The sequence below is a fragment of the Loxodonta africana genome, chromosome 14 (assembly GCF_030014295.1).
Source record: "Loxodonta africana isolate mLoxAfr1 chromosome 14, mLoxAfr1.hap2, whole genome shotgun sequence".
Taxonomy (NCBI): domain Eukaryota; kingdom Metazoa; phylum Chordata; class Mammalia; order Proboscidea; family Elephantidae; genus Loxodonta; species Loxodonta africana.
The window spans coordinates 45936621-45958535 of record NC_087355.1 but is presented as its reverse complement, the minus strand read 5'-3'; the positions used below and the strand labels follow the sequence as shown (position 1 = coordinate 45958535).

Below are 21915 nucleotides of genomic sequence, written 5' to 3'. Positions count from 1 at the left end.
ACTCCCGAGGCAGCCAGTGTCGCATAGTATGTAAACTTCCACATTCTTAAATGGTCTTCCGTGTTCATACAAACTTACAGACACCTATACAGGAATTTGGGGGCTGTTTTCACAAAAATAGGACCACACTATATATATTACTGTGCTCCGTGCTTTGGGCATCCCTCCAGTCACTAGTCAAATTTAATTCATTCTCTTTATCAACTGCTGAATATTCCATAGGAGCCCTTGTGGTACAGTGGTTAAGACCTACCTACGGCTGCTAACCAAAAGTTTGGCAGTTTGAATCCACCAGCCCCTTCTTGGAAACCCTATGGGGCAGTTCTGCTCTGTCTTGTAGGGCTGCTATGAGTCGGAATCAACTGAACGGCAGCAGATTTGGTTTTGGTAATATTCCATAGTGTGAATATAGTGCATGTTATTCAGTTTTTTTCCCCTTTTGATAGAGTGCAGGTGGTATCCAGTTTTTTATCACTTCAACAATACTGCAGTAAACATTCTTGAAATATATGCTTATGTATCAATGTTTTTATATATATATAATAGTTCCTGATGGCTTGTGCAACAGCTAGGTATACTTTTAATTTTAAAGTAAGGCCAAATTTTTTCTCAAAAGATTATAGCAGTTTACATAACCAACAGAAAAGTATGAAAGTGTTACTTTTTGCTAATTTAATTGGCTAAAAAAATATTTTGTGGTTGCTTTAAATTTAAATGTGTTTGTATAATATTTTAATTTTTTTAACAAGTTCTATACACCAGGTCCACGACTCTCAGTTTGTCATACTGTGGTGGCTTGTGTGTTGCTGTGATACTGGAAGCTTTGCCAGCAGTATTTCAAATGCCAGCAGGATCAGCCTTGATGGACAGGTTTCAGCAGAGCTTCCAGACTTAACACAGATAAAGAAGAAGGACCTGGCAGTCTACTTCTGAAACAACTGGCCAGCGAAAACCTTATGAATAGCAGTGTAACATTGTCTGATATAGTGCTGAAAGATGAGACCCTCAGGTTGGAAGGCGCTCAAAATATGACTGGGGAAGAGCTACCTCCTCACAGTAGAGTCAGCCTTAATGACTTTGGTGAACTCAGGCTTTCAGGACCTTCATTTGCTGATGTGCCATGACTCAAAATGAGAAGCAGCTACAGACATAACATCCATTAATAATCAGAACATGGAATGTACAAAGAGTATGAATCTAGGAAAATTGGAAGTTGTCAAAAATGAAATGGGATACATAAACATTGATATCCTAGGCATTAGTGAGCTGAGGTAGACTGGTATTGGCCATTTTGAATCAATCGATTATGGTCCACTATGCCAGAAATGACAAATTGAAGAGGATGGCATCATGTTCATTGTCAAAAAGAACACTTCAAGATCTTTTCTGAAATACAACTTTGTCAGTGATAGGATAATATCCATATGCCTGCAAGGAAGACCAGTTAATACAACTGTTATTCAGATTTCCACACCAGCCACTAATGCCAAAGATGACAAAATTAAAGATTTTTACCAAATTCCACAGTTTGAAATTGATCAAGCCTGCAATCAAGATGTATTGATCATTACTGGTGATTGGAATACGAAAGTTGGAGACAAAGAAGGAAATACAACCTTGGTGATAGAAATGATGCCAAAGATCGCATGATAGAATTTTGCAAGACAAACAACTTCTTCACTGCAAATACCGTTTTTCAACAATATAAACAGCAGCTATACGCATGGACCTCACTGGATGGAAAACACAGGAATCAAATCAGCTACGTCTGTAAAAACAGACAACAGACAAGCTCAGTATCAGTCAGAACAAGGCCAAGGGCCAAGTGCAGAACAGACAATCAATTACTAATATGCAAGTTCAAGTTAAACCTAAAGAAAATTAAAACAAGTCCACGAGAGCCAAGATACGACCTTGAGTATATCCACACTGAATTTGGAGACCATCTCGAGAGTAGATTTGACACATTGAGCACTAACCATTGCTTTGAACACCAGACGAATTGTAGGATGGCATCAAGGACATTGTACATGAAGAAAGCAAAAGATCATTAAAAAGACAGGAAACAGAGGTGGGCCCAAGATGGTGGAATAGACAGATGCTTCTGGCGAGCCCTCTTACAACAAAGACGAAAAAACAAGTGAAACAAGTTTATTTATGACAAGCTAGGAGCCCTGAACGTCAAAGGCAAAGTTAGAAAACAAACTGAGCGGCAGGGGGAGGAAGAGACGGTTCAGAAGCAGAGAGGAGTTACCAGACCTGAATCACTGGGAGCCCTCAGGCACCATTCTCGGGAGCAGCTGCAGTGACCTGCTACTAACGTTCAGCCATAGTTTCCTCAGGGAGAAGCAGCCACCCACACAGCCTACTCACCTCCGGAACCAGAGAAGAACAACATTCTTGGCAAAAGCTAAGTACTTGCATATATTTTACCGTGACCCTGCCCCCAAGTTGGCTTCAGCAGCTGTTGATTTCCCAGGCCTAAGATAGGCCCTGTTCAGCACCTAGAGCCATCCTCCCAGCCTTGGAGAAGGAATAAATTCACAACAGGCAGAAAAGATAATTTGCCAGCTCTGCTAACCTGGGGAGCTCAGGACAGAAGCGGCTCCAACGCAGGCATAAACGGTCCCTGGACTTTGAGTGCCTTTCCACCCCCTGCATGGACCTATGTGGGCCTATTTCAGGAGAATAGACCCTTGTTGGCAGACTATAGCTGTTTCAGCTGTGCGATGGAGAGGTGGGTGTTTGAGGTTTGACACTGCTTTGCCTATTAAACAGGGTCCTCACCTACCCACATCAGGGGCCTAAGGACTGGTGGCTCCACTCAGGTCACCCAGCCACCTACAACAGGGGTCCAGGGATAACTGGTACCTCCCAGTCCTTACGACCAAAAACTTTGGGTGCTCATAGTCCGTCTGCAGAACCCACCCACATGTACGCTCTAGGGAAGAGGGACGCACTTTCCTCAGAGACACTTGGGGGATGATTCTTAGCTCCTTGCCTTGTTCAGAGCGTGACCCCCGCTGCAACCAGATGCCAGTAACTACACCAATCACTCCTGCCCCTCGAAGACTGTAGGACAGAGCCTGTACCACACACTTGATGAACAGCTACCTGGACACCTGATCTGAATCTCTACAAGAAAAGTGAATGGACTCCTAGACAGATATACCTGATAACAGCTCTAGCCATCTGATGACAGGACGTCAGAGCTTCAGAGGTGAGCATAATCGATCTGGTTCACTCAAGCAACCCATTTGGGCATATCAAAACAAAACAAAGCAAGAAGCTACGATACAGTAAGCAAACAAAATAAACTAATGGAATAACTTATAAAGGGCTCAGAGACAACAGTCAATATCAAATCACATAAAGAAACAGACCATGATCACCTCAACAAGCTCTCAGAACAAAGGATCAAGGGATCTTCTAGATGAAAGTGCCTTCCTGGAATTACCGGATGCAGAATACAAACAATTAATATACAGAGCCCTTTAAGACATCAGGAAGGAAATCAGGCAATACGCAGAACAAGCCAAGGAACACAAGATAAAGCATTTGAGGAAATTAAAAAGGTTATTCAGGAACATAATGAAAAGTGTAATAAGCTGGAAAAATCCATAGACAGACAGCAATCAGAAATTCAGGAGATTAACAGTAAAATTACAGAATTAACTCAATAGAAAGTCAGAGGAGCAGAATTGAGCAAATGGAAAGCAGAATTAGTGAATTTGAAGATAAAGCAGTTGGCACCAATATATTTGAAGGAAAATCAGATAAAAAATTTTAAAAAATGAAGAAACCTTAAGAATCATATGGGACTCTATCAGGAGAAATAACCTGTGAGTGGTTGGAGTACCAGAATGGGGAGGGATAACAGAAAATACAGAGAGAATTTTTGAAGATTTGTTGGCAGAAAACTTCCCTGATATCGCAAAAGATGAAAAGATATCTATCCAAGATACTCATTGAACTCCACATAAGGTAGATTTTAAAAGAGAATCACCACGACATATTATAATCAAACTTGCCAAAACCAAAGATAAAGAGACACTTTGAAGAGCAGCTAGGGATAAACGAAAAGTCACCTGTAAAGGAGAGTCAATAAGAAAAAGCTCGAACTACTTGGCAGAAACCATGCAGGTAAGAAGGCAATAGGATGACTTATATAAAGAATTGAAGAAAAAAAATTGACAGCCAAGAATCATATATCCAGCAAAACTGTCTCTCAAGTATGAAGGTGAAATTAGGACATTTCCAGATAAACAGAAGTTTAGGGAATTCATAAAAACCAAACCAAAACTACAGGAAATACTAAAAAGAGTTCTTTGGTTGGAAAATCAATAATATCAGGTACTACCCCAAGACTAGAACTATGGACAGAGCAATCAGATGTCAACCCAGGCAGGGAAATCACAAAAATAAATCAAGATAAAAAAAATGCCCAAAACGGGAATAGTGATGTTGTGTAAAAGAAGACAACATTGAAACAATAAAGAGGGACTAAGAAATGTAGTCATAGATCTTTCATATGGAGAGGAAGACAAGGCAATATAAAGAAATAAAAGTTAGGTTTAAATTTAGAAAAATAGGGGTAAATATTAAGGTAACCACAAAGGAGCAAGCTATCCTGCACATCAAAATAAAATACAAGAAAAAAATAGAGACTCAGCAGAAACAAAATCAACAGTGACGAGTAAGAGGAAAAGACTGTATATAAATTACTCAGCACAAAAAATTAAGTGGGAAAAAGAAACTGTCAACAGCACAAAAAAAAAAAAAAACACATCAAAATGGCAACACTAAATTCATACCTACCTATAATTACACTGAATGTAAATGGACTGAAATAAAGAGAGAGTGGCAGAATGGATTTAAAAAACATGATCTGTCTATATGCTGCCTACAGGAGACACACCTTAGACTTATAGACACAGACAAACAGAAACTCAAAGAATGGAAAAAAATATATCAAACAAACAACAATCAAAAAAGAGCAGGAGTGGCAATATTAATTTCTGACAAAATAGACTTTAAAGTTAAATCTACCACAAAGGATAAGGAAGGGACACTATATAATAATTAAAGGCACAGTATACCAGGAGGGCAGAGTACAGGGTCAGCAGAAAAGAGGAAGGCCCTCGATGAGGTGGATTGACACAGTGGCTGCAACAACAAGCTCAAGCATAAAAACGATTGTAAGGATGGCTCAGGACCACGCAGCGTTTCGTTCTGTTGTGCATAGGGTCACTATGAGTTGGAACCAACTCAACAGCACCTAACAACAGCAACATACCAGGAGGATATAACCATATTAAATCTTTATGCACCCAATGACAGGGCCACAAGATACATAAAACAAACTCTTAGCACATTGAAATGTGAGAAAGACAGCTCCACAATTATAGTAAGAGACTTCAACACAGAACAGGACATCCAGAAAGAAATTCAGTAAAGACATGGAAGATCTCAATGCCGCAATCAACCAACTTGACCTTATAGACATATACAGAACACTCCACCCTGCAGCAACCAAGTATACTTTCTTTTCTAGTGCACATGGAACATTCTCTAGAAAGACCACATGTTAGGTCATAAAGCAAGCCTTAGCAAAATCCAAAACATCGAAATATTACGAAGGATCTTCTCTGACCATAAAGGCCATAAAAGTAGAAATCAGTAACAGAAAAAAAAGGGAAAAGAAATCAAACACTTGGAAACTGAACAATACCCTGCTCAAAAAAGAGTGGGTTATAGAAGACGTTAAGGATAGAATAAAGAAATTCGTAGAATCTGATGAGAATGAAACACTTCCTATCAGAACCTTTGGGACACAGCAAAAGCAGTGCTCGGAGGTCAATTTATATCAATAAATGCACACATCCAAAAAGAAGAAAGGGCCAAAATCAAAGAATTATCCCTAAAACGTGAACAAATAGAGAGCAACAAAAGAAATCTTCTGGCACCAGAAGAAAGCAAATAATAAAAATTAGAGCAGAATTAAATGAAACAGAAAAACAGTTGAAAGAATTAACAAGGCCAAAAGCTGGTTCTTTGAAAAAATTAACAAAATTGATAAACCATTGGCCAAACTGACAAAAGAAAAACGAGAGGAAGCAAATAAACCGAATTAGAAATGTAATATAAATGGTGTTGATTTGGTGATTTCCTCTTAAAAGTTCTTTTTGTTGGTGTAGAGGAATCCAACTGATTTTTGTATGTTTATCTTGTATCCTGCTAATACAGACAAACCCAACTGAAATTAAAAGGATCATATCAGATTACTATGAAAAATTGTACTCTAACAAATTTGAAAACCTGGAAGAAATGGATGAATTCCTAGAAACACACTACCTACCTAAACTAACAAACAGAGGTAGAACAACTAAATAGACCCATAACAATGAAGAGATTGAAAAGATAATCAAAAAACTCCCAACAAAAAAAAGTCCTGGCTCGAATGGCTTCACTGCAGAGTTCTACCAAACTTTCAGAGAAGAGTTAACACCACTACTACTAAAGGTATTTCAGAATACTCCCAAACTCATTCTATGAAGCCAGCATATCCCTGATACCAAAACCAGGTAAAGACACCACAAAAAAAGAAAATTACAGACCTGTATCCCTCATGAACTTAGATCCAAAACTCCTCAACAAAATTCTAGCCAGTAGAATTCAACAACATATCCAAAAGTGATTCACCATGACCGAGTGGGATTCATACCAGGTATGCAGGGATGGTTCAACATTAGAAAAACAGTTAATATAATCCATCATATAAATAAAACAAAAGACAAGATTCACATGATTTTATCAATTGATGGAGAAAAGGCGTTTGACAAAGTTTAACACCCATGCATGATAACTCTGCAAAATAGGAATAGAAGGAAAATTCTTCACCATAATAAAGGGCATTTATACAAAGCCAATAGCCAACATCATCCTAAATGGAGGGTCTGAAAGCATTCCCCTTGAGATTGGGAACCAGACAAGGATGCCCTTTATCACCACTCTTATTCAATATTGTGCTGGAGGTCCTAGCCAGAGCAATTAGGCTAGATAAAGAAAGAAAGGGCACCCAGACTGGCAAGGAAGAAGTAAAAGTATCTCTATTTGCAGATGACATGGTCTTATATTCAGAAAACCCTAAAAAATCCTCAAGAAAACCAGTGAAACTAATAGAAGAGTTCAGCAAATTAGCAGGATACAAGATAAACATACATAAATCAGTTGCATTCCTCTACACCAACAAAAAGAACTTTTAAGAGGAAATCACCAAATCAACACCATTTACAGTAGCCCCCAAGAAGATAAAATACTTAGGAATAAATCTTACCAGAGGTGTAAAAGACTTATACAAGGAAAACTACAAAATACTTCTGCAAGAAACCAAAAAAGACCTACATAAGTGGCAAAACATACCTTGCTCAAGGATAACTTAGCCTTGTAAAAATGTCTATTCTGCCAGAACCCATCTACACATACAGTGCAATTCCAATCCAAATTCCAACGGCATTTTTTAAGAAGATGGAGAAACAAATCACCAATTTCATATGGAAGGGAAGGAGGCCCCAGCCAAGTAAAGCATTACTGAAAAAGAAGAACAAAGTGGGAGGCCTTACTCTACCTGATTTTAGAACCTATTATACCACCACAGTAGTCAAAACAGCCTGGTACTGGTACAACAATAGATACATAGACCAGTGGAAGAGAATTAGGAATCCAGACATAAGTCCATCCACATATAAGCAGTTGATATTTGACAAAGGCCCGAAGTCAGTTAAATGGGGAAAAGACAATCTTTTTGACAAAAGGTACTGGCATAACTGGATATCCATCTGCAAAAAAATGAAACAAGACCCATACCTCACACCATGCACAAAAACAAACTCAAAATGGATCAAAGACCTAAATATAAAATTGAAAACAGTAAAGATCATGGAAGAAAAAATAGGGACAACGTTAGGAACCCTAATACATGGCATAAACAGTATAGAAAACATTACTAACAATGCAGAAGAGAAACTAGATAACTGAGAGCTCCTAAAATTCAAACACCTATGCTCATCTAAAGGCTTCACCAAAAAAGTAAAAAGATTACCTACAGATTGGGAAAAAGTTTTTAGCTATGATATTTCCGATCAGCGCCTGATCTCTAAAATGTACGTATACAGCAAAAACTCAACTACAAGAAGACAAATAACCCAATTTAAAAACTGGCAAAAGATATGAACAGGCACTTTGCTAAAGAAGACACTCGGGTAGCTAACAGATACGTGAGGAAATGCTCACGATCATTAGCCATTAGAGAAATGCAAATCAAAACTACAATGAGATTCCATCTCACTCCAACAAGGCTGGCATTAATCCAAAAAACACAAAATAATAAGTGTTGGAGAGGTTGTGGAGAGACTGGGACACGTATACACTGCTAGTGGGAATGTAAAATGGTACAGCCACTTTGGAAATTGATTTGGCACTTCCTTAAAAAGCTAGAAGTAGAACTACCATATGATCCAGCAATCCCACTCCTTGGAATATATCCTAGAGAAATAAGAGCCTTTACACAAATAGATATATACACACCTATGTTCATTGCAGCACTGTTTACAATAGCAAAAAGATGGAAGCAACCAAGGTGCCCATCAATGGATGAATGGGTAAATAAATTATGGTATATTCACATGGTGCAATACTACGTGCCAATAAAGAACAGTAATGAATCTGTGAAACATTTCATAACATGGATGAATCTAGAAGGCATTATGCTGAGTGAAATTAGTCAGTTGCAAAAGGACAAATATTGTATAAGACCACTGTTATAAGAACTTGAGAAAAAGTTTAAACAGAGAAGAAAATATTCTTTGATGGTTACAAGAGGGAGGGAGAGGAGTATTCAGTAATTAGATAGTAGATAAGAACTATTTTAGGTGAAGGGAAAGACAACAAACAATACAGGAGAGGTCAGCACAACTGGACTAAACTAGAAGCCAGGAAGTTTCCTGAATAAACTGAATGCTTCGAAGACCAGTGTAGCAGGGGCAGGGGTTTGGGGACCATGGTTTTGGGAGACTTCTAAGTCAATTGGCATAATAAAATCTATTAGGAAGCATTCTGCATCCCACTTTGGAGAGTGGCGTCTGGGGTCTTAAATGCTAGCAAGCGGCCATCTAAGATGCATCAATGGGTCTCAGCCCACCTGGAGCAAAGGAGAATGAAGAACACCAAAGACGCAAGGTAATTATGAGCCCAAGAGACAGAAAGGGGCACATAAACCAGAGACTACATCAGCCTGGGACCAGAAGAACTAGATGATGCCCGGCTACAACCAATGGCTGCCCTGACAGGGAACACAACAGAGAACCCCTGAGGCAGCAGGAAAGCAGTGGGATGCAGACCCTAAATTCTCATAAAAAGACCAGACTTAATGGTCTGACTGAGACTAACTAGAAGCACCCCGGTGGTCATGGTCCCCAGACCTTCTGTTAGCCAAAGATAGGAACCATTTCCAAAGCCAACTCTTCGGACAGGGATTGGACTGGACAGTGGTATAGAAAGTGATACTGGTGAAGAATGAGCTTCTTGGATCAAGTAGACCTATGAGACTCTGTTGGCATCTCCTGTCTGGAGGGGAGAAGAGAGGGCAGAGGGGGTCAGAAGCTGGCCGAATGGACACTAAAAGAGCGAGTGGAGGAAAGGAATGTGCTGTCTCATTAGGGGGAGAGCAATTAGGAGTATACAGCAAGGTGTATATAAATTTTTATATGAGAGACTGACTTGATTTGTAAACTTCCACTTAAAGCACAATAAAAATTTTTTTAAAAGATAGGAAACAAAGACCAAAACGTATGTCAGGAGACTCTGAAACTTGCTCTTGAACGTTGAGTAGCTAAAGTGAATGGGAGAAATGATGAAGTAAAAGGGCTGAACAGAAGATTTCAAAGGGCAGCTCATGAAGACAGAGTAAAATATTATAATGAAATGTGCAAAAACCTAGAGATAGAAAACCAAAAGGAAAGAACACTTTTGGCATTTCTCAAACTGAAAGAACCGAAGAAAAAATTCAAGCCTCAAGTTGTAATTTTGAAGGATTCTATGGGCAAAATATTGAATGACTCAGGAAGCATGAAAACCCGATGGAAGAAATACACGGAGTCACTGTACCAAAAATAATAGGTTGACGTTCAGCCATTTCAGGAGGTAGCATATGATCAAGAACTAATGGTATCGAAGGACAAAGTCCAAGCTGCACTGAAGGCATTGGCAAAAAATAAGGCTCCAGGAATTGATGGAAAACCAATTGAAATGTTTCAACAAACGGATGCAGCACTGGAAGTGCTCACTCAACTATGCCAAGAAATTTGGAAGACTCTGGCTCACCTGCTGGAAGAGATCCATCTTTGTACCCATTCCAAAGAAAGGTGATCAAGAGAATGCAGAAATTATCAAACAATATCACACACAAGTAAAATTTTGCTGAAGATCATTCAGAAGCAGTTGCAGCAGTACATCGACAGGGAACTGCCAGAAATTCAAGCCAGATTTAGAAGAGGATGTGGAACAAGAGTGATTGCTTTAACGTCAGATGAATTTTGGCAGAAAACAGAGAATACCGGAAGGATGTTTACCTGTGTTTTATTGACTATGCAGAGGCATTGGACTGTGTGGATCATAACAAATTATGGATAATATTGCAGAGACTTGGAATTCCAGAACATGTAATTGTGCTCATGCGGAACCTGTACAAAGACCAAGAAACAGTCGTTCGAAAAGACCAAGGGGAAACTCCATGGTTTAAAATCAAGAAAGATGTGCATCAGGGTTGCATCCTTTCACCATACTTAGTCTGTATGCTGAGCAAATAGTCTGAGAAGGTGAAGAAGAATGTAGCATCAGGATTGGTGGAAGACTCATTAACAACCTTTGATATGCAGATGACAAAACTTTACTTTCTGAAAGTGAAGAAGACTTGAAAAGCACTTACTGATGAAGATCAAAGACTGCAACCTTCAGTATGGATTACACCTCGACATAAAGAAAACAAAAATTCTCACAACTGGAACAGTAAGCAAAATTATGATAAATGGAGAAAAGATTGAGGTTGAGGATTTCATTTTACTTAGATCCACAATCAATGCCCATGGAAGCAGCAGTCAGGAAATCAAAGAACGTATTGCATTGGGCAAATCTGCTGTAAAAGACCTCTTTAAAGTGTTAAAAAGCAAGGATGTCACTTCGAGGACTAAGGTTCACCCTACCCAAGCCATGGTATTCTGAATTGCCTCATATGCATGCAAAAGCTGGACAATGAATAAGGAAGACCAAAGAAAAATTGATGCCTTTGAATTATGGTGTTGGTGAAGAATATTGAATTTGCTGTGGACTGCCAGAAGAATCAACAACCCTGTCTTGGAAGAAGTACAGCCTGAATGCTCCTTGGAGGTGAAGATGGTGAGACTTTGTCTCGAGTACTTTGGGCATGTTATCAGGAGGGACCAGTCCCTGGAGAACGACATCATGCTTGGTAAAGTAGAGGGTCAGCAAAAAAGAGGAAGACCCTCAATGAGATAAATAGACACAATGGCCGCAACAGTAGGTTCAAAGATAGCAATGATTGTGAGGTTGGTGCAGGACCCGGCAGAGTTTCATTCTATCGTTCATAGGATCACTGAGTTGGAACCAACTCAACAGCACCTAACAACAACGACAAGTGCGGGGAACCATTATGAGCACTTCGCCAATGTTAATTCATCAGGTCCTCGTAATAATTCTGCGAGGTGCGTAAGTGCTATCATTATCCCCTTTTTACAGGTAGGGAAATTAAGTCCCAGTGACGTTAAGTTACTTGACTGTGGTTACACAGCCAGTGGAATCAGCGTTTGAACCCAGGCAGTCTGTGTCCAGAGCCCACGCTCTTAACTACTAGTCTGTGCTGCCTTTACTGGTGAGATTGAGAACAGTTTTATGTTTATTTGGATATCCTCTTTTGTGAATTTCCTGTTTATACCCTTTGCCCAGTTTTCTATAGGTTCGTTTTCCTTCATAAGCACCCTTTGTTGTATGTATTCAACTGTGTGTTGAAAATGTCTTCTTCCCCTCTATCGTTTTGTTTTTGGTGTCTTCAAAACTCTGATTGTCTTCTAAGTTTTAGTTGATCAGATGTATCTGTATTGATTCTAGTTTGTAAACATTTCAAACAGTGGAGATTTCTATGAAGAAGATCAAAATTATTATTCAAACCAAATTGTTCGCAGCAACAATTTACAATTCTTTTTTAACTTGCTGTATACTATCATTTTACTCCTGAAGTTACTATATAATAAATACACAATTGTGCTTTGAGAATTCCTTGGCATCTCAATTCCTCAGATACTCACTGAAGACCTACTGTTCGCCAGGTATCATTCTAGCAGTTCCACCTGCTCTATCCTGTATCATCAGAGTTTTGTTCTTTGGAGCTTCCCCATCCACATACAAGCATGTTGCTTTTTTCTCCCTTTTTAAACATAACCTTAACCCCACTTCTTCTGACAGCTATCACTGTATTTAAAGAAACTGCTGAGATATACCTTTTCAGAGAGGTCTGTGCAGACCACCGTATTTAAAATTGCAAGCCACCAACTCCCAGTATTCTCAATTTTCTTTACCCTACTCTTTTATTTCATTCAAAACACTTTTCACCTTGAAGCATACTACATGTTTAGCTATTATAAATATTGCTTTTTTCTTCTCTTGCTGGAATTTAACCTCCATGAAGACAGAATCTTCGTCAGTTTTGCTTACTTATATATCCCAAATTCCTAGGACTATGCCTAGCTGTAGGGTTTCAATGAATATTTTTTAAGTAAGTGAATGAACACACTATGCCAAGTAGTAAGAAAACAAAAACTGGTAAGATACTGTCCCAGCACTGAAGTAGCTTATGGGGGAAATGTCTCTTTCAATATAACATGGCAAATTCTGTGAAAGAAGCATCCCTTAAAATTTGGAAATTTCCCTAGATGTTGCAAAACCAACAGGAAATTTCAGTAGGAAAGGAGGCATAAAGAAGTTAGTTTAACTGAAGATCTCCTTCAGGGACAGTTTGAAAACCATTGAACTAAAGGATCCACAAGCCCATTTTATTTTATACCTGTAAAACATACATGTATTTATGTATCAGTGTGCAAGATCTCAGTAAAACAAGTAGGGTTGTGCAAAAATTTAATCTGAAAACTTAAATATGTAATTAGTCCTTTAGTACAAAAATTTTTGATCAAGTTGATCTTTACTTTTCTGTTTGTTCAGTAATATGTGGTATTCATAATAACTGAATTATATAGTATGAACAAATCACCATATTATCATATTTAGACATAAATAATCTTTTATGTTTGATTCTTTTTCTTCAAACAGAGCATGTGACCATCTGCGTTGTATAGCCTGTGATTTCTGGATAGTAAGCTACGATGACTATATGTGGGACAAATCATGCAATTATTTGTTTTTCAGGTATGTTTCTAAGGAACTTCGTTCTGTGAAAAATGTACCAAGTACAACTTTGTATTTCTTATTTTGTTATAATGTCTCTTGGTGGACTTAGCCAGCTCTTGTGAACTCTACCTCTACAATATTTTTCTCACCGGTCTCCTTCATATCTGTCTGCTGTCCACCTCAATAAGGACTTTGTTACCTCTAAATGAGGGCATAACAACTGATTTTTCTGTCTGCAGTCTCTTCTCTTTCAGATCATCTTTCCCTTGCTCAGAGCTTCCTTAAAGTATAGCTCTGAGTATGCCATTCTCCTGCTCAACACCCTTCTGCTTAGATAATAACGTCCAGGTTCCTTAGCCTGGCATTCAACACCCTCCTGATTCAGACCCCCTCTTATCTGCTGTCATCCAGCCTTGTCTTTCCACAATAGCTTTTCACCCTTACAAGATTTTAGTGACACTAAATTACTCGGTGCTCCCATTCCCTATGACTTTGCACAAGCTCTTCACCTGCTAGGACACCTTCCCACCATTTTATCTGTCTAAACCCTACCTGTCTCTCAGGGTACAATTCATCATGCATCTTCTATGATTCCCTCACCACCCTTTCAACTTGGAAGTAAACTCTTCCTTCCTGTGCACTTTGTACCTGTTACAGCACTTGGTGTAATATAAGATTGAAGGTCTTACGCTGGTAGATGCGCACCATCCTTGTTATTGCTGGTAATGGTGTCTTACACAAATTTTTGTAATTTGTACATTCTTACACACTTAACTGAATATCTAATTTTTTAAGATGTTACAAGTTATTAAAATGTATTTGAATTATACAGTTTTATTTTCAAATAAAAATTTTTGAATAAAAATGAATAAAGTATCAGGCATTTTTGGCCCCCCCAAAACATGTGCCTTGACACAGACTATATTTTCAGATACAAGTATTCAGAACATATTGCAGCGCTTTTCAAGAGTGTAAAGAAAAGGATGAAAAGGTCTTCCATACCTCTTTTAGCATCTCTAGCTATTCTCCTATAAATCCGTAGGACTATCTCCCCTAATTTAATAGCTTTTTAACTTTTTCACGGGGCAGTAGTGGTTCAGTGGTAGAATTCTCACCTGCTATGCAGAAGACCCGGCTTTGATTCCCAGCCAGTACAGCTCAAGCGCAGCCACCACCCATCTGTCAGTGGAGGCTTGCATGTTTCTATGATATTGAGCAGATCTCAGCAGAGCTGAAGACAGATTAGGTGATCTGTTTCTGAAAATCAGAGCTTCCAAACTAAGACTGAAAATAAGCCAGTGAAAACCCCATGGATCACAATGGCCCAGTCCGTTGTAAATGGGGTCTCTGTGAGTCGATGGCTGGCTCACTGGCAGCTAACAACAACAAACTTTTTCACATTGGGAACGGCTCTAAAAATCTTATGAAAGCTTTGAATCCTCTCCACAAGAAAAATGTAAACATTCAAGTACATGGAAAAATGACAGTTTGAGAGGTTTCACAGTCCCCAACCTAAACAAAGCCTAGTGCAATCCCAAAATCTCAGGTCAGGGACCCTCTACTCTTTAGGTTTGTGTTAGCTCATTTTTAGGCTCATAGTTGGAAAAATTAGCGTTAATATCAAACTTATTTTGTCTTTTTTTACTTCTCTAATCTCAGCTACTCACTATCTTCTGGTTAATCTAGTAAATGATTAATAATCCTGCAAGTGATAAAATAAACCATCAATTTTTCTAAAACTAGTACAGGATAATAGAGCACATGGCACATCAAAACTATGGTGAGCACGAGCATAAAGTCAGCTGACTGGTGGTTTTGTTGGTGCTTGAGGAACTTTCAATGCCTCAGACTCATCAAGAACATCAGTTGGTTTCCTTTAGATTTGTGGCAGCCTGGTTAAAAAAAAATATTTATTTTTAAATAAAACAATAACAACTAGAGGATTTCTTGTATTATTAGAAACTAACAAGTAGTTGGAAACCCTGGTGGCGTAGTGGTTAAGTGCTATGGCTGCTAACCAAAGGGTCGGCAGTTCAAATCCACCAGGCGCTCCTCGGAAACTCTATGGGGCAGTTCTACTCTGTCCTATAGGGTCGCTATGAGTCAGAATCGACTCGACGGCACTGGGTTTGGTTTTTTGGTTTAACAAGTAGTTATGTAAATCAAAAGAAAATACTATCTCAACCCTCGATGCTTTAGAAATTGTTTGGGAGATAAGAGAATAGAGCAGCTAAAGAAAAGGCTGTCGTCACAATCAAGATATAAGTCATTGATATGGGTTTTTTTTTTTTTTTTTTTTTTTAACACTTATTAGCATTTATCCAACAGACCAGCACCTAGTCTGTGGCACTCTTAGATGCTGGGCTCTCAAGATGAGTAGGACCCAGTTTCTGCTCTCAGGTAGTGCATAATTTTGAGAGGGAGAGAGGCATAAGAACAAACCCAATGTTGTACAACAAGTGTGGCAGTAGAGCTAAATAAAAGATGAGTGATATCAGAGAGTAAAAGGTGTACACTCCACCACCCTGAGGCATCAGGCAAGGCTTCTCAAAGTCTTGAAGTATCATTAGGAGTTTGTCTGACAAACAAGATGGAGGCTAGTACTCTTTTAGGGAGGTATTTTTAAAGGCACAGAGAGGTGAAACCAAATGGCGTGTTTGGGGAGTTACTGTATGGGAACCAGGCCACCTTAGAATTATGGGGACTAATGACAAGATGTTGTGGTAATCCAATGAGACAGAAATAAGGATCCGAATTGTGATGGTGAGGAGGGTAAAGAAGAGTAGATGTATTTGAGAGATACTTAGAGGCAGTCCTGGCAGTGGAAAAGTGAGAGACAAATATTATCTAGGGTGAGTCCTAGGTTTCTGTCTTGGTTTACATAGATGAACGATGGTATTGCCCATCGATAGAGGGAATTTAAGAACACATTTGACAGAAGAAGTTCAATGTTCATTTACAAGAGATGGCTGTTGTCCAGCTAGCTATTGAAACTTTGTCTTTGAAGCCAAGGTAGGAAATAAAACCTGTAAAGTAGTAGTTGAAGCCATGAGACTGAATATTACCCTGGAAGGTAACATGGAAGACTGAAGAGAATGCAGAGTTTAGAGATCGTTTTTTGTTAAGATAGGAGATAATTGGATGTTTCTATTGTGTAGAGCAGGAAAGATGGAAGACATGAGAGGGGAAGGGCATGTGAGTAACAAGCTCCCAGAGATGATGGGGTCCAGACTGCTGATGGAAATCAAGCCTTGGGATGGGGAGGAGGAACACCTCCTTTGTGATTGAGTGGGAGGAGGTAAGATTCTGAAAGCTGGAAAGTTGCTGGTTTTCACATCTGGTGGCCTAGTTCTTTGTGGATGAGGGTGCGATGGGTGTAAGTAAGGGAGTGGAGGTAGATGAAACACTTTAGGAGAGTGGGGAGTAGTCACTGGGAGAAACCAAGAAGGGGTGGTGACCAAAGCAAGTTAAAAGATTTGCAGAGTGCTATTGAATGTCCAGCAGAACGTGGGGAGCCATTTATTTTTAGTGTTAATGATCTGTACATTTGTTATCCATGGAAACACTGTGCGGTTGCTTGTATTATTGTCCTTCTTTTACAGGTGATGGAAGTAAGTGTACTCTAGCTTAGACAAGTTCTAGAACTTTCTAAAAAGGAATAAGCTATACTTATTGCTCACCCAGACACAATAAGTAAGATGCCTTTATTTTTCAATAAATCCTGTGTTTTCTTTGTGGGAAGTAATGGAATGATTTTTTTGTGTGCTTCTTACAAATCATTTGAAACATATTAGTTCCCTGGCTTTTCGTGATTCCTATTTGTACAATCCGTCATTAAGGATTCAGTTAAGTATTAAATGTTAAATTTGTCGAAATATATTGCAGATTGAATAAGGGATATTTTCTTTAACTTAACCAACTTAGTGTTTTTTCCCGATAAAATTTAGATTATACAATTCTTCCCCTCACTCACTGTAACTTTAGGTAACTCACTTAGCTAGTCAGAGCCTCAGCTTCCTGAAACCAGACACTTGGCCTGGAAAATTTCTCAGCTTCTGTAAGGTTCTAACGTTCTGAAATAGTGTCTGAATTTTATACACCGCAGTACTGAATGTGGTGTCCATTGACCACCAGAGGGCACTTTGTAACCTCCTTTCTATTGCGGTGACATCAACAAGTAATGCTGTATCTCCTTTTTAGTGTTTCTGCTCTATTTCATCATTTCACTTTGTTTCATCACTTTGGTATATTTTCCATTTTTATTCTTCCATGGAGTGTTTACGTAAACGCAGTACATGGTTTACCATGAAAATCATAGTTTATTTTCAATTAATTAAACTTAAATTAATATGTGTGTGTGTGTATATATATACATATATATATAATGGAAACCCTGGTGGCGTAGTGGTTAAGTGCTACAGCTGCTAACCAAAAGGTCGGCAGTTTGAATCCGCCAGGTGCTCCTTGGAAACTCTATGGGGCAGTTCTACTCTGTCCTGTAGGGGCGCTATGAGCTGGAATCAACTCAACGGCAGTGGGTTTGGTTTGGGTTTTTTTGGTATATATATAATAGCATTAAATAAGATGGTTACTGTCTTAGTTACCTAGCACTACCATAATAGAAATACCACAGTAGATGACTTTAAAGAACAGAAATTTATTTTCTCACCATCAGAATTCAGGAGGTGACTCTAGAAAGTCGTCCTTCTTTGTCTATTTCAGCTTCTAGTAGCTGGCAATCCTTGGAGTTTCTGGGCTTGTAGATGCGTCTGCGGCATACATCTGTCTTCACATGGCAGCTTCCCCTGTTGTGTCTGTGTTTATCCTGCTGTTTTTATAACTCAGATGTGATTAGATTTAAGACCCACCCTGCTCTGGCATGAGTTAACATAACAAAAGAAACTGTTTCTAAAGAGGATCACATCCACAGGTACAGGATGAGAAATTCAACACATATTTTGGGGGTGACACAATTCAATCCATAATAGTTATCGTTTCTTATGATGGCACTCCCCACTAGTTTCATTATTTTGACATTATTAGCATTTGTTTCAGGATAGGCATTTATTTTGTTCCCAATAGTAAATGAGTAGCTAGTTGAAGCAAATGGAAGATACAATATGAGTTCATCACATAAAAATAACAGGCACTGTTCCCTATTACTGAAAAATTTCTGTAGTTCATCGGAAGCCTGTTACCTTTATGCCTGCCGTACCCCCTCCCTTTACCATATTGCCGGCTTCTAAAATCTCATGGTGGCAGATGCTCAGGTGAGTCTAGACAGGAGACAAAACACCACCCTTCCCACTTTGTTCTCATACCGTATCTCTGAAAGGACATATCAGTAGTTCTTCAACCCTTTAGGTCATCGTGCTCTACAATATCCTTAATAAACAGGCCTAGAGGATTGCCGTTAAAAAGTACTAAATAGCAAGGAAACATCATCAGAAAGAGAACACGGCAGTATATCTTCTGTTGTTAGTGTGAGGGAACCAAGGTTGTTTAGTGTTCAGAAGTTGTAAAGATAATAAATCAACTGTAACTGTTTTTTAAGTCACTAAACACTGAGCAAAGCCACTATGCTAAAACCTTCATGTTTTACTAATAGGAACAACATGCCAGAATTCCACAAATTAAAAACAAAGTTGGTAAAGAAGGCAGGAGCACGGGCATACGCTTGCCAGTGTAGCTGGAGAACTGTCGAAGAACTGACTGACCTTCAGACCGATCATCAGCTTCGCTGGGTTTGTGGTAAACACTAAGGCTTCAGATTCTTCACAGTCAGACAAGTGTATTCCTGAGGGCAGCTTCTGGTGATCAGGATGCTGTTTAGGTAAAGGTACGGAGGAATAGCTGCACTTCGGAAGAAGGCGGTGAATTTCATTTAGGAACTCCACAAATTTTTGAAGACCAGATGGACTGGAGGAAATAATGTACTTCAACATTTTGGAATTATTCCTTTTTGCTATATGGACACTTCACTTACTAAGTTAACAAGGTGACCAATTTCTTCTTTGCTAGCCTATGTGCTGTTAGATGGCAGTTTAATGATGGAGTTTCATACAAATACATAACGTTTTGTTGGCAACGACAGTATTATTGACTGCTAATACACTTAACATAAACATTCCTCATTTATAGCCATTAAAGAGGATAAAACTGGCCATTGCAGACAGGTCATCATAGGGGTGTCTGCATCACCTCCCACAGTCACGTCTATTGTTGCCGAGAGTCATAATTAAACATGGCAGACACCAGGCGGTGAGTGGCTGAACTGAGGGGTTTTCAGTAGTGCAGGTATATTGTAAAAGCACTGCCTATATCTGATCTTACCTCACCAACTCAAAGAGGTATTATGCACAATAATGATAAATACATACTACTATTAGCATTTCTTCATTTAGATATGAAAAGTTAAGTATTTAGTTTACTATTTTAGCAAATATTCATTTATAAAAGATTTTTTTTATACAGCTAGAACCATAAAGAAAAATCCTAATACAGAAGACAAGTCATTGTTGGATTTTCCAAGCACTTTGCCTTTAATGCGTAAGTCCCTATGAAGTGAAGAGAACAGCAAGTAAGGCATTTTCTCAGGCAGCCTATGACTTTTCTGGTCGGATCAGGTAGACAAACTGTTTATTAGATCAGTGCGTGAAAAGAGAAATAAAGCATGGATCAACCAACATGTAACTGGTTGGGCTCCTTCTTGCCATCACTGAGACTTGAGAGCCCCACAACAGCAAGACTATCAGGAAATCAGTTACCTCAAAATTACCATCTCCCAACCCCATTGAGATTCTAGGGGCTTTCCAGTCTGCCAAAAGCAGTTTACTGCATGTGTCTAATGTATAGCTCAAATGTGTAACCCAGGGCCCCCTGAAAGGGAGTGATTGCAGAGACCTGGTTATTAGAATCCTTTTCCTAGCCATGACACATTCACAAGCTTGTAAAACTTGCTCGGGTAGGTCTAGCATTGCAACAGAACACTCCCATAGTGGCAGATGCTTGTATTTTTGTATTAAGAATATTTTTACAGATTTTATCTGTCAATAAAAATTTTTTACTCTGTGAAACTTCTCTCACTGTAATTGTATCTAAAATACAACAGAGCAACAAGATCACACATTCAGAACCTAGTAGAATTTGGCACGTTAACCACAATAGTGGTGGTTTCTGTTTATTCAGATGAGCAAATTTACTGAATCATTACTTGGAAAAGATTTTTTTTACCTACTTTGCCTCTACTTTGGAGAGGTAAAAACTGTCATGTTTTATTTCGTTTTTCTTTTTTATTATTTCATTATAACTATCCTGTAAGTTGACTGCATTGCACATATTTGGCATTATACAATGTGATAATTATAATAATTTCCTAATGTCCAAAATGTATATGAGTTCATATTTTCATTGGTAATTTACTTTGTAAGCTTTTTAGTATTGTGCTATTTTTGTCTAAAATGGAGAAAGAATATTATGTTTACCTACAAATAGATAAATCATTACAGATTGTAATGTAAGGCAAAATGCAGCTACTTTCGTATCAATGTAGAAGAAAAGCTTAGTTTCCAATCAACTATAATTTAAAAATGCAAAATTAGTAAAACTTCCAAGTTGTTTTGCCTATTTGTTGTCAAAATTTATAAGGATTTTCTGCCTTTAGAAAATATTAATCTAATGTCAAGCCAGGTAGCTACATTATTTGAATTGTGTCATTCTCGCAGACCGTTATCCTGCATCTAAATGAATAAATATCCTTACTCTGTATTTAGTTACATTTTCTTAATTTTTATAGTGAAATAGTCACACGGGGATTAATTTGAAGTACTTTTGATAATTTCTTTTTAAAATATCAACAAAAAGGTTGTGCAACCATCCAGTTGAACAGAGTATTTATTTACATTGAGGGGGGAGGCAGGCCATAAATTTAACTCTGTGTGGTGCATGCGTGCGTGTGTGGTGTGTGTGTGCATGCACGTGTAAAGGAGCGTGGATATTCAAAGGAGCAGGTCCAAATGCAGAAAGAACAAACCATGTTGATACGGTAGTATATACCTATATCCTGTTGTTGTTAGTAAACTTCTTTTCTTGGGCAAAGGAAGGTGGCATCAGACTATGAATTTGAATTGCTTTCCTTTCTTTTCTTACTGACCTGATACAAAAGAAAATATTTTTTATAAAAGGCTTTGTATCCAGTTGTTGTTGTTGTTAGGTGCCGTCGAGTCGCTTCCAACTCATAGCGACCCACACACAACAGAGCAAAACACTGCCGGGCCCTGCGCCATCCTTACAATCGTTTTTATGCTTGAGCTCATTGTTGCAGCCACTGTGTCAATCCACCTTGTTGAGGGTCTTCCTCTTTTCCGCTGACCCTGTACTCTGCCAAGCATGATGTCCTCCTCCAGGGACTGATCCCTGCTAACAACGTGTCCAAAGTATGTA

General features: G+C 38.7%; 1 protein-coding gene across 2 annotated transcripts in view; it reads left to right on the top strand.

The window, feature by feature from the left end:
• CFAP418 (cilia and flagella associated protein 418) overlaps window positions 1-21240 on the top strand; it is a 36630-nt gene extending 15390 nt beyond the window's left edge. The window contains exons 5-6 of one of the 2 annotated variants that reach the window (XM_003408400.4): window positions 13396-13491; window positions 19082-21240. In XM_003408400.4, the coding sequence (XP_003408448.1) occupies window positions 13396-13491; window positions 19082-19235 (250 nt within the window). In that variant the 3' untranslated portion in view covers window positions 19236-21240. Of the gene's footprint in view, window positions 1-749; window positions 11570-13395; window positions 13492-19081 lie in introns of those variants that run through there. The other variant, XM_064267916.1, reaches the window with a different exon arrangement.
• Window positions 21241-21915: the final 675 nt, after the last annotated feature.